The sequence below is a fragment of the Amphiprion ocellaris genome, chromosome 11 (assembly GCF_022539595.1).
Source record: "Amphiprion ocellaris isolate individual 3 ecotype Okinawa chromosome 11, ASM2253959v1, whole genome shotgun sequence".
Lineage (NCBI taxonomy): Eukaryota > Metazoa > Chordata > Actinopteri > Pomacentridae > Amphiprion > Amphiprion ocellaris.
Window position 1 is genome coordinate 6,708,729 of NC_072776.1, and position 13,720 is coordinate 6,722,448.

Consider the following 13,720-nt stretch of genomic DNA (forward strand, 5'->3'; position numbering starts at 1 on the left):
TAATTTCTTTGCTGAATTTTTGGGATTTTTTTCAGACAAGGAAACAATATTTTTTGGTGTCCATAAAAGTCATCTTTAAAAGAGGGTTAAAGATGAAAAGACTTGTCGCTTAAAAAGGTTGTGGCTTAAAAAGTGACACTTGCTGTAAAAAAAAACAACAAAAAAAATAAGCAGGAAGAATGTTACACCATTTGAGTAACTGGCTACACTCCCCTTTGTTCCATGCAGTTCATCCATGTATCAAAATAGATGTACTTAAAGCAAGAATAAGATGATATGAAAGGCAAAAAATGTATTCACTCTTAACAGATAGCGAAAGACAGCTCATTTATTTTGAAAATCAATTTGTCAAACATAAACATCTCTGTATGTGCACACATTGCATTTACTCAGTAGAAGGAGAATTTGAAGTAGAATAAAACGAGCATCTTGTCTTGGATTAAAGTGGAAGAGGAGATTAATAAAACATCTGTAATGACACTGTTGTGTTGATTACTATTCAGAAATTCACATTTAAAAACAAGACACGTTTCCCTTTTTAAAATTGGCAGCCTTAGAAAAGACAGTGGACTACAAATGGCCTGCAAATACACATGCGGTGGCATCACCATACCACCCCCTCGGGTCAAATCCCCCAACTCATGGAATAGGTGAGAGTAGCAGATCAATACGAAAGGTGGGAAAGACTAGTCAAGTCATTTAAAAGTTAGCACACCAAAGGACAAAGACCCACTGAAACACCCAAAGGACAGGCTCACTCTTAAGACCCCGCTCCGACTTCAAGTATTCCCTCCAGCACTTGCATCACTTCAAGTATTCCCACCATGGACTCCAAACCTTTAATTTCATTACCACTTCTTAGGTTTACAACATTAGCTATGATATAAGTGCACTCAAAATTCATCTATACATAGAAAAATAAAGATAACACTAAGTAGCAGTAATAGTTATAACAATCACTTTACATTTCATTTTGTACACAACCGTGATGTTATATCACTTTATACCGTGGCATCACCTCCCCTGCCCCCTGAGTGTAATGTTCAAGTTTAACCTTCTGTAGCTACGGAAAAGCAAACAGGAACAGCAACCTTGGTTTGGTTATTTAAATAACTTTAGCAATCATTGACGACAGCAATGATTAGAATCGAGAGTAATTATGCCTTCCCACAGACCGTTGTGCTTGTGTGTGACGGATACATTATGTACAAGCTGCTGATCGATCATGTGCCTCTGGATTCAGCCTCTTCGCTGGTGTTAGACACTGGCAGTCTTCATCCTGGAAAACAAACATGAGTGTTGAGAAACAAAATCCTGTAAAGAGAATCAATGCAGGTGCTGAGCACATGTGATCACGCTGCGCTGCAGGGTATTGATAGCTCTTTCTGCAACATATACAGAAAGTGAAGATTAAATTCACACTTTTCTCCTCTTGGAGAAAATTATCACCTATTAGCTTCAGACAAGGCATCTGATGTGTAGCTGACTGGAATGTAGCTCAGGTGTCACCAAGACATCCTTGGAAGAGCAGACATGTTGATGAGAGGAGCAAGTTTGGATTGGTTGGTTGGTTGGTAATAAAAAAAACTCTAACGTCATAGACACACTATCCTTTAAGGCTGGGTTATGCTTTCTGCACGTCACATTCGTTGCGGAAATGAGATGCTCGGAATCCACACGACAGAACATGTGTGGCTTTTATACTCTGTGCGGCGTCTGCTCCCAAACTGCAGGGCGCAGTGTATCGTAAACACATGTCTACCACGGTACTAAAGTAGAGTAGAAGAAGTTCGCCTTCATTTACACCACTTACAATGTGGCATTTTACCAAATAGTTGCATTTCAGCAGTTAATTTTAATTTCACGCCATGAATTGTTCATAACCTGGCTATCATGGTGATCTGTGTGATGAATCGTATACATGCCTGTATTTCTGAACTTCTGCTGCTAGGAGCTGTTGTTCTTCCACCAGTTTTCCACGTGTCTCCATCCGCGTTGTTAGAAAAATTTGGAGGCGCACAATGTGGAAATTTTCTGCTTGAGAGAGGCCGTGTAATTCGTCCGTACAAAACTCACAGACGCGTCAAGCATAAAACAAGCTTTAGGCATTTTCAGACAAGGCAACTGATGTGTAGTTGATTGGAATGCAGCTCAGGTGTCACCAAGATTTCCTTTTAATAACAGACATGTTTGAGAGGAGACTTAGTTGAGTACGTTTTGATTGGTTTATTGGTTGCAGGGAAAAAAAAACCCTCGAAGTTCTATCTCCAGGAAGTGAACAGTCAGTCACTCAGTCAGTCACGGACACACTCTCCTTTACACGGCTGGTCCCTGCAGTTATTGGACAGTAATTACATACGTTGGGCAGGAAATTCAAAGCGTGGGATCATTTTATAGGGTTAAGGACGACCCCAAGAAGGTGACATGCAAACCCAGGGTTTCTGCCAGTAAAGTTATTAGGCCCTGCGGCTGCAGTAGGTGGAGCTCAGTGGTCCAGTCTGGGAACATGTAAGCAGCTCACTCTCATGGTCACTCTAAGTGGCAGAGCACACAGAGAGGTCAGGTAAAGAGGCAGACACGGCTGTTAAAAAGTTTATAGACTTTTTAGCAGTCAGGTGGACCACCGATGCAGCAACCAAGCCTCTTTGTTAACACAAGGCTAGTGTGGGCCAGGTACAGACTCATATCAGCGTTAAAGTCGGGTCCTGCAGTTTCTGAGATGAGAAGCTCTTCTGCTACACTGTGCCAACCCAATGCACACTATATGATTAGTCTTGGTAACTAAATCTCCTTTGTGGTTTTACTGACACAATCAGAATGATTGGCCTTATATTTTTGCTGGTGTTGCTCACTTCATGCAGACATGCAGTAATATTTACATTTTAAAGGTTCACCATTAGCTGCAGTTTTGTATTTATCTGTTATGTAGCATAGTGTTAACAAGGTTAGCCTACTTAATACTATTTTCTGTCAGCCCTGGAAATCATTTTCAGATGTCCTCAAAAATATATACTTCGATAAGTAAATCAACATCATGAATGTGCAACGACTACATGACTAATGGCTGAATTAAGGACTACTAGTCAGCTTGGAAAATCTTCAGTCTTTGGCAGCTCCAGGTGTCACACTCACCAATCTCAGTCTCAGTGCCACAACTGCTTCAGGAACCAGCAACAATACAGCTCCGACATTTGTATAACTTGGGGTCGTGGGTGCGGATGTGGTTCCGTACATTCCTCAGTCGAAAGAACGTCTTACTGCAGAGCTACAGGGCACAGAGTCAGAATGATAAAGAGTTAACAGCACAGAAATGACCAGAGGAGGGCACAGGATTATTGATGTGTTGTGATGCCACATTTTCAAGAAACCTGTCACCATGGAGTGTGTGCATGACAAAGTGCAACGAAACCTCGGATCTGTCCCCCCATGGCACTTATGACGAGTCCGATCAGTTCTGTTAGTCTACGTCATTACTTCTTTGGTTTGCTTGTAGAAATGAATTGAACTACAGGTGTAAACCCATGAAATGCCTCACTTAACTCCATTCATGTGAGATTTGCTTGGCAGCAGAAGTTATAAGATATTTGGGAAGCCAGTGCTTACCGGACATGGCCAGTGCTTGCCCTCAATGTGCCTGAGGCGATGCATAATTAGAGCATCACAGTCCTTGTAGGAGGCTGGGCACTGCAGGCAGGCATGGGCCGTCTTTGGAACTTTGGGGGCTTGACTACGAGGCCCTCGGAGCTGCTTTAGTCGTGCCCGATGAACAGCATCCATCATGACGCAGTTCCGGCTGTTCAGAGCAAGGAGTTTACCTTGTTGCTGTGGGAAAACAAATATGGTTGAGTTTACTCAAATTATGTGGAAGCAAACATAACGCTGCTTTCACAGGTTAGGCACTAAGGGCAACATTTCAAACTAAAAACGGTGCAGTTTTAAATTAGATATATAAAGGAAGGTGACATTAGCAATTCTCCACAGCATTCAATTACTCATTTCTAGATGGTTGATGGTCCCTAAAGGACACACAGTCATCATCATATATCACTAACTGCCCTATTATATACCTTTGGCATGGTCCGTGCAGTTTTTGACCCAGCATTGCATTTGGCCAGGTGCAAAGTGGCATTTCGGGAGCTCGTCCTGGTTCGCTGAGCCTTGCCTTGGCTCACTCTCCTCTCCTCCCTCTCCCTCTTCACTACAGGCAGGATGGGGGGCCCTCTGGCTCGCAGGGTCCTGTGTGTGGACTCGTTTGCTTCAAATTTCTCCCCAACTTGTGACACAGAACGAGTTAAGCATATATCCACGCTCTCTTCCTCTTTCTTTAGTCCTACCATGGGCCCCCCTGCCGGCCGACAGAAGCTGAACAGAAAGCCTGAGTCCAGTAGTTTGATGGGGGGCTTGCTCTGGCGTTTGCCCAGATCTGGTGAGGGTGGATCGGGGAATGGTCCGACAACTGGCACAGGTTCTGCTGGCTCCTCTTTAATGACTTTGTACAGAGGGTGGCTGTAGATGGACGGCGGAGGTGCGTGCTCTGAAAAGGAGAGCGCACCGGGTTCATTATTCTTGACTTCTGGTCTAGTGTCCATGACCCTTCTTAGCCCCTCGCTCCCCACCTTCCTTCCCTCCTCTCTGGGTTTGCACTTTGTCTTCTCCACCTCCCTTGTGGAGCCCCGCCTGAGTTTGGCCTTGGCTGCTGGTCGGCCGCTGTTATAACGCAGTGTTTTGACCGTCTCTACAGTGACCTTACTTCTGGCCTGTGTCCTCTGTGAAGGCAGGGATTTGTGAGGTGTGTGGGCACGGTGATTGTTTGATGAAAGTCTGAGACCTGAGATACAGTATTCAGCTGGCTCTGATTTGATCCTGACAGTGTTTCTCACAGCCGTCTTGTTGGTGCGGCGTCGCAGAGGCTGTTGGGTATGAGGGTGGGCACCATCACCCTTCCTCACAGATCGTCTGAGCTCCCTCCCCCCGAAGGCAGGCCTGGATGCAGGCTGGAACATGTCTGGTAACACTCCTTTACTTCGCATGCTCCTGTCACTGGGAGGAATACGCCGCTGGGAGGCGTTTGGTCTCTTTGCTGTTATCTTCTCGGTGCTGACTGAACCCACAGGCTTGGTTTTTACAGACTTGTTTAGAAGGCGAGTGTTAACAGGGTTACAGAGGGGAAGAGCCAGTGTCACATCCGCATATGCTTGTCCTGGGGTTGATGAACGAGGTTTCCGGCGCTTGGTCAGTGAATAGTTATTAGCCTTCAGCTTCCTCAGACGTTTCTTCTGTCTCCAGCCAATCAGATCCTCTGGTCTGGGGAGAAGAGCGGTCCTCTGTAGCCCCAGGACATTCATCAGCTTGTATTTCTCCTGTGCTCGTGCATAATCCTCCTCATCCTCTCCAACCTCCTCTACTTCTTGCTTAATCCTCACAGGGCTGCAGACAGTGCTGGGCCTTGATCTGGAGGAGCATGAGAGCTTGGTGATGGAGCGAGACTTTTTGTTTCTTCGAGGGCTCTCTGGCATTGGCAGCAATCTCTGAACCTCCTTGGCAGCTCCAGGAGTGGAGCGGAGAAGACGGGTGTTTGACGGAGGTATGGAGGAGTAATTCTGCGTCTGTGAGGAGGCTATGGCGTGTCGGGGTGTAGTGGCCTTTTTGGACGAGGGAGATTTGAAATCCATGAGCTTCATCCTGTGTGAGGGACTCAGAGGGAGGCCGTTATGGCCTTGGGGTTTTGGCATTCTGCGCAAATTGCGTCTGGGACTTCCTTCTAAAGAGTCATCCGTTGAATCCAGCGTGAGACTGAAGTTGTCGTTCATGTTGTCCTCCAATTCCAAAACACTTTTCCTTTTGCTTTCCCTCTGTAGGTGATGGCGGTTTTGGCATGCACCAGCACCGGCTGAAGTAAAGCCCTTCCCAGGATGGAGTTGCTGTTCCTGCTCTTTAATGAGGGCAGAACAGGCTTCCACTGCAGGCCACATGCCCAGGTGGCGGGCCATGGCGATAACTTCCGGTAGGTCCTCCTGGCGGACGCACAGAGTGGAGGAATAGGAGAAATCCAGCAGAGACAGAAGGCTGTCCTCACTGAAACCTGGGGAAAAAAGAAGTCTTTAATTAGATATGCTGGACCCTCGTCAATCAGTGAGTGAGATGAAGGAGATGAAAGCCACTCAGTGTAAACAGAGGATCAGAGAGACAGCAGTACAAGAGGGGGCAAAGTGTAATGCCAGAGAAGAGCAGAAGACAATATAGCAACCGCTTTAATCAGACACTTCTAATCCTATCAGAAGACACACATCAAAGACATACAGTAAGGAAATGATAAGACAGACTATGACATCATCTCAGTTCAGGATCTGGATTCTCAAAGTCCAGATTTCTAGACTGAATACATCATAAACTGACAATCTGGACCCATTTCATAAGGCCTTTGAGGTGCAGCTGAGAAATGCAGCATCCTTTTGCCTAAATTGCCTGACAGGACTGGTTCTCACTTTCTTGCAACCTTTTGTTTTTGGAATAATAAAAGATGAACCTTGTCAGCTCGAGTCACCAATTCTCATGTGAATGCAAATTTATTCAACTTAACTTTGAAGCAGTCATCAGTCACTGATAAATATGTCACTACCAGACCAGCAGAAAATGAAAACTGACCCTATTGTTTGTTGTAGCCTGGACATGCTAATTATAGAGCACTACAGAAACATTGTTGACTGTACTCAAATGTATTTCAAACTGGAGCTGCAACAATTAGTTTATTAGTTGGCCACGGGGGAATTTATTGGCGTGTATTTTAGGAACCAAATAATCCCTTTAAAGCAAAACCACCAAACATTTGCCGGAGACAGCTTCCCAAAGGTACTGTTTATTCTTCTCTTCTTAGTCACATACAAAAGCCAATTAACTATCTTTGGACAGTTAGTGATGTAAAAAAAATTCGCAATTTAAATGTTACTATCAGTGCTGGGAGATTAAAATGGCCATTTTTTTTATTAATTAATTGACATTCTGTTTAATAACCAAGAGTTTAATTTGCTAATGAAGATAAGGGTTGGGTTAAGCTCAACAAAAAATAGCACATACAGTAAGCTGTCCCACCATGTCAGAAGCTAAGTGTCTGAATGGACACCATCTCGGACATGTGATATATGTGGACAACAGTGCACATTTTCAGTCTTTCCTAAAACTAATTTATAATGTTGCACTTGGTATTTCATACAAAACATGCTTAAAATATGTACATGTGAGAGAGGGACCTATTGGATTACTCCTTCTAATCACTTGCATTAAGTAGAAGTGAATTATTGATTATCCTATTTGGAAATTTTTCACTGGAGTTCCTCCAATTTCTAACATAAAAGAGGTTGAAGGGAGGTCGTCTGCGAAGCTGTACATCCATCTAAAAAGCACTTCTGATGACGTACACTATCAAGCAAACTAACACTAGTATCACCAAACTCTTCCTTGTGTTTAGATTGGAAATACTGACTGAGTAGTGTAGGAGCACTAACACCCAAATCCATAGTTTTGTTGTCCTTGGGGCTACACTGACTCATGTGGTAAGAGGGCACGGGCTCAGTAAGGTCTTTAGGTCGAAATCCAGGCACCGAGCTGAATCACTGCTCAAGTAGCGATGTTTTCTAGGTCAGCTTGGCCTCTAGGTGTCTGATCTTACCAGTAAGATCTATGTCTGCTTTCATGCTTGAGTCCATTTCCGTGAAGATTTCCTGAAAGTGATCGCTGACCGCCGCCAAGACGGCTCTGTGGGCCGAGAAGGACCGTCCGTTTGTCCGCAGGGTGATGTCACAGAAGAGCCCCGCCTCCCGCTGACTCCTCAGCTTGCTCAGCATGTCAGCGCTGTATGACGCCATCGTCTTTGTGACACATCCTCTGCCGCACAGCTCCTGAGAAGCAAAAGCGCCGAGAGAAAAACCAGCAGAGAGGCATCATTATAGGAACATACATAAGCGCTTGTGGAAGACAAGTGTGAGAGCAAGATTGTGTGACAATGAGTGAGAAAGTGTAAATTAAAACATGCGAGATGCAGATAATAAGGCACCGGTAGATACAGAGAGGAGCTTGGAGTTTGATAAGAGGAAAAAGGCCTCAGGACTGTGTTTGCTGTCAGTTTGGTTTCTGACTCTTGCCTGCCCTTACCTCTGATTTCTTGCTGCGCTGACTTTGACAGGTTTGACAGCCCAGGACAAAGTCTCTGATCTGGAAGTACATTCCTGTAAAGAAAACAGTTGTGCAAACTTTAGAGGAGAAGGCAAAAAAGACAGGTAGGAACTGTTGATAACTTAATCTTAAAGGGTCAAAGCCCCAGCAACACTGAGTGCTGGCTTCTGACCCTCAAGAAAACCCCAAACTAAAGGGATTATCTCACAGATAAGTCAAGACCACAGTTAACAACAGTCAATCACGTCTGAATGGGTTTCTTGATCTTCCTCTGATTCAATTATTAGTGTCTTTGTCATGTGGCCTCACTGTAAATCAGTGTGTTCAGCGTAGAAACACAAGTTCCTCTGTCGCCTTAAAAATATGAGTCAACTAAACTTAGGCTGAGTAATATTTCAGTGCCTTCGTGTGTGTTCTGATATGTAAAACTAGCTGAACAAGTTGAGCAAATTTAAGACATTAAATTGAACTACTCAGCCAACTCTCAGACAAATGTCACCGAACGCCTTGATTTCTTGCTTTTACATTTTCTCAATTTAAGGAGTCTGTTCTCTATTTGACATTAATCAGCTGCTGCATGTATTGAAATCATTTAATGATAAAGTCAACAGGCAAGGCTGCTTCTACTTGCTATGTTTTAAAGTGTACGTTTTTACATAAAGAAACAACCAGGATTTACCACATCTTAAGTGGCACACAGCGTGGTCTCACTGTAAATGGGATGAGTTGGTGAACCTCTCAGCTGTAGACTGATCAAAATCAGTTCAAATCAAATCATCTCCAAGCAGAAACCTATCTTTTATGAGCCTCTAAAGTTAGCCAAAAATAACTATAAAAAAACTATATATTTTAGGTTGAATTAAGTTGAAATGAACAAGAAGAGATCAGTTAATTCTGCTAAATTCCTGTTTATGTTACACAGTGTACACTTTCTAGCATTAAGGAATGAATCACCCTTCTACTTAAGTATAGTTTAGACCAGGAGTGTCAAACATGTGGCCCGCATGCCAAAACCGGCCCACCAGAGGGTCCAATCCGGCCCTCAAAGTGTAAAAATTACAGAGAAGACATTAACTGCAAATTGTAAATTTGTAAAACCATAAATCTAAAATCATTTTTAGACCTTGGCAAGTTTTTTTGATCATAAAGCAAAATACCAGATTGCTCAGTGTTATTTTTATGTCTTATTTTAATATTCTGTCTTGTTTTTGTTGTCTTTTTTGTCTGACATTTGTTGCTTGTCTCACGCTGGTTGTTGTTTTGCGTATCGGTTTTTTTTTTTTTAGTGCTTCTTTTGTCTTGCTTGCGTAGTTTGTCTATTTTCTGTCATTCTGTTTCTCACTTTTGTCGTCTTGTGTCTCGCTTTTGGAATATTTTGTCTTGCTTTTTGTCTGATTTTTGTTGTTTTGATCATAAAGTAAAATACTAGATCACTCATTGTTCTTTTTGTGTCTTATTTTAGAAAATATTTTGTCTTGTTTTTGTTGTTTATTGTCTTTTTTGTCTGACATTTGTTGCTTGTCTCATGCTGTTGTTTTGCGTATTGTTTTTTTCGTTTTGTGCTTCCTTTTTGTCTTGCTTGCGTAGTTTGTCTATTTTTTGTCATTTTGCTTCTCACTTTTGTTGTCTTGTGTCTCGGTTATGGGATATTTTGACTGTTTTTTTTGTCTGATTTTTGTTGTTGTGATCATAAAACACTACATTGCTCAGTTCCAGATGGCTAAACGTTTTGTGCCTTTGTAGAACTTCTGTGATCTGTAAGTTGTCATGTGCAAATGATAAACTTAGGGATAGTATGGTTGAAATTGAAGTTAATTTTCTTAAGAAATTTCAGGTTGTTCACAATGTTTTGTTAAAAAAAACCAAAAAAAAAACAATTCCTTCAATGTGAACATTTTCAGGATGTACTTTTTTGCACTAAAACAAAGGGAAAAATTCGGACTTGTGGTTATTTATAGGTTATTAAGCTGTGATTTTACTGGTCTTGTCCACCTAAGATCAGACTGGGCCTGAACTATAATGAGTTTTACGCCCCTGGTTTAGACTGCCAGGCTGTCTACACAGTCAGGGAAGTATTATGAAGTCAGATGTAAATGAAGATGATGATCATACCCTCCCACCAGTAGTTTTCAGCCACGCATTTGTAGGTCTCTTCCAGTGAGAGGTGGCGCTGGCCGGGTCGCCTCCGGTGGAAGGTGGAGATGGCTTCATGTCTCCGGTCCTCATTCAGAACCTCCCGGTAGTTGATGTAGCCCCTCTCCAGCTTCTTTCGGTACAGCTGCCCGTCTATGACCTCAAAGTTGGGCGACCACCGTGCGGGGGGTCCACGCCCTTCGGAGTTCCCCACCAACTCCTCCATCTCCCGGGGCCGCTCTCGGTCTCCATCCGACCAGGAGGACTGGGACGGACAAAACGTCTCCGCGTTCGCGTAACGAGCGCCGGTGTGGGTGCAGTCGCCGGCCATTTTAACCGGTTTAATACCCCGATAAAAGGATGCAACTTTGTCCAGTTTGACTTCCTCTAATCAAGCAGCCCTCCTCCCGTTTTTTATTATCTGCTAAACTTTACCCACCGACCTGAAACAAAGTCCACGTGGATGTGGTGACAGCAGATCACAGCCCACCGACACTATCTGACCTCCTGCTAGCAGTCTGACACAACCGTACAGGGCTAGTTAGTCGATATTAGCCATCATGTCTCTCATCGAGGCATGTTTTTCTTCAGCAGAGCAGATGGGATCCAGCGGCAGCTTCTCATTGGACGCTTTGTATGTTAGCTGTCAATGAGAGCATCACTTCTCACTATGTGGCTAAAACGTCCCCAAATACACACAAAACAGTTACACTTTCTGTTTGGTCACATTTCCGAGCAATTCTGCGGTTTTTTTAAAAGGGGAACTTCAGCAGGAAAAAAAAAATGTTTGACTTGTCCAGCCAAGTGGAGATAATAAATACAAGCCAGGAGAGTATCGCGCCAACAACGCCGAGCCAAGTGATGTAAAGTCCTCACAACGACCACGTAAACAGGCTTTCACCGCCGACCTGTCACCGTCTTCCATCTATTTCAGAGGTCGGGAGTGGCCTCCGGGGCAGGATGACGGCGGGCAGCCTCACCTCTGGCGTTAAGTTGAGATTTCTTTTCGCCAACTCGAGTCGGAAGCAACATGATGACGCAGCTATCAGCTCAGCATCGCCACTTGAACGACCTAAATGCGAGGTTGTCTCCCCGAGCGGCTCGAAATGTTCACAAATCACCGCCGGTTCCGCTCAAAAGCGAGCCAACAAGCTGCGGTCACACACCCAACATAGTTCGCTCCCTTCTCGCTGCCGCAAAGCCAGTCTGGTAGTGAAATAATCCAATTTTTCAAACTCGTAACCTTCTGTTTGTTGCTAATCAGCAGCCTAACCGAGCCAACTCCTCCCCGCCTTCACACAAAGACCATTAGCAGAAGCGTTAAAGAGCCTCCGCCAGACGCATTGTGATTGGCCCACGCAGCTGTCAATCAAGGTAGTTGTCGTCCCCATCGCAGCAAGGTAGGTTGTTCGCTCACGATGCCAGTACACTAGTGTTTGCTTCACTTGCTGCACAGTCAAGTTAAACATGATCCACCCAGTTTAATCTGTTCACTCATGGCATACGCTTAATATTATGTAAAGGCTGTCCATTATTTATATTTTCTAAATAACTTGGTGTTATTTAGCGGGAACGAAGACTGCTAAATGTGTAACATTTTTCAAACGTTAGCTATCACAATGTCAATGTTAGTTATCTAATACTTCATCAAATTTACATTCATTTTGGCGTAATTTCCACTAGATTGCTAAACTCTTGACACAAAATACAGCCATGAATTTCAGCCTCAAATTCTAATGTAGCACGGTTCATGAATAAACAACATTTGCAGGATTTTTAATCATTGTTGCATTTTCAAATAAACTTGTTGCAGCTGCAGTTAACAATTATTTTCATCACTGATTATTTTCTCAGTTGTTCAGATAGATGGCAGTCAATGGTGAAAAACACCCACCAGTGTCTCCCAAATGTTTTGTTTTATCCACAGCCCCAAATCATTCAGTTTACTGTCATACATGAGTGAAGAAATCAGAAAATAGTCCATTTTAAGAGGCTGTAAGAAGACTATTTTGACCTTTTCTTTCTCTAAAGATATACACACACCGGTTAATTGATTCTGAAAATAATTGACGAATAATTAAATTGTTAAGTAGTCGATTGAATGTCACTATTCTGCTTCTTATAAACACAAGCTGTAATGAAAATAAAGTGATGCTAATTTCCTCAAGATTTTACCAAATGCATTCAGTAAAAAATGTCAGTCTCTCAAATATATATATAGACTTTTGAAAACAAAATTTTATTAACTGAATCTTTTGTATTAGTGCATACCAGACAAAATAAGGTACCAGTTTCTGTTTTCAACGTGTAAACCACAACCAATTCCATTCTTAAGACAAAACCTCGAACTATACACACTTTAATCTCTCTTTAAATCACTAAATTTAAAACAAAGCAAGCTTTAGTGCTGATAAAACAACAATACATACAATTTACTTGTCTGTACAGATGCCAGTGCCTTTTTCCATAAAAAAATAAGGAAAATATGTGCAAAAACATGCTGCTGTGATTCAGAACACTTTGTTACAGTCATCTGAAAAACTAAGTACTCATCCCATGGAAATCGATGTTTTTTATGATATATTTGGACAACCAAACATTTGATTCTCTTAAATGTGATGCCAATAGATAAAGGTGAAAAACCTAAATACAGCCACAAGGGAAATCAACTTTTTTAGTTATTTATTAAACAAAAATATCAATAATGCTTTTCTTTTAATTGTCTACCACTGTTTGACATTGACCTGCTCTAATTTTTGAGCAATTTTCCATGCAAAATTTCTTCAGATGCAAGATAGTTGAGGGTTTTCTTGCATGTTTTAAATCAACTTTCACAATATTTTAGTGAGATTCAAATCCTGCATTAGACCAGGCCTTTCCATAGCCCTCAGTTTCTTCCTTTAGAGCCACTCCTTGGTGGATTTATTTGTGTGCTTGGGATCATTCCCTTGTTAAAGGTTCACTTCTAGTTCGACTTTAACGTTGAGGCAGATGGCTTCTCATTGGCTTTAAAGACTTTTTGATATGATTCAGAATTCATAGTTTAAATAATGACTCCAAGCACCCCCAAATCTTACTATTTCCACCATTGTGTTTCATAGTCGGTATGAGGTTTTTCCCCCCAAGAGATGCCTTTAGTTTGCGACATATATAACATATCTGTTGTCACTTTGGCCGAACAACTGTTTCTCTGATTTGTCTGTACAGAGCACATTATTCCAAAATGCCTCGTCTTCATTTGTTATAATGCTCTTTTTGGACATTGGAGGTCTTTTCCTGGCGCAATCCTTTTCACATTCAGGTAAAACTTGTCTCTTCTCCTCATTATTTTAGATGCAGTACTTTGATAGTAACAGTCACAAGAATTGCCTGGGTCAATATATAACTGTGGGACTTTTTGTATCATAGTTGACATTTT

At 42.5% G+C, this 13,720-nt stretch overlaps 1 protein-coding gene across 1 annotated transcript; it reads right to left on the minus strand.

Annotated features, from left to right (window-relative positions):
* Positions 1–302: 302 nt before the first annotated feature.
* si:dkey-229b18.3 (uncharacterized) lies at positions 303–11,588 on the minus strand. The gene is made up of 7 exons (XM_023285966.3): positions 10,282–11,588; positions 8,149–8,222; positions 7,667–7,895; positions 4,068–6,082; positions 3,604–3,822; positions 3,133–3,265; positions 303–1,279 (listed from the first exon to the last, which is right to left on the minus strand). Exons 1-6 carry the CDS (start codon positions 10,631–10,633, stop codon positions 3,161–3,163), a joined length of 2,994 nt encoding a protein of 997 aa, XP_023141734.2. The 5' UTR covers positions 10,634–11,588; the 3' UTR covers positions 303–1,279; positions 3,133–3,160.
* Positions 11,589–13,720: the final 2,132 nt, after the last annotated feature.

Coding starts and splice junctions, on each gene's coding strand:
- si:dkey-229b18.3 (XM_023285966.3), bottom strand. CDS start 10,633: ATGGCCGGCGACTGCACCCACACCGGCGCTCGTTACGCGAACGCGGAG. Junction 8,223..10,281: donor TGAAAACTACTGGTGGGAGG/GTATGATCATCA, acceptor TTTTCTTTACAG/GAATGTACTTCCAGATCAGA. Junction 3,823..4,067: donor CTGCACGGACCATGCCAAAG/GTATATAATAGG, acceptor GTTTTCCCACAG/CAACAAGGTAAACTCCTTGC.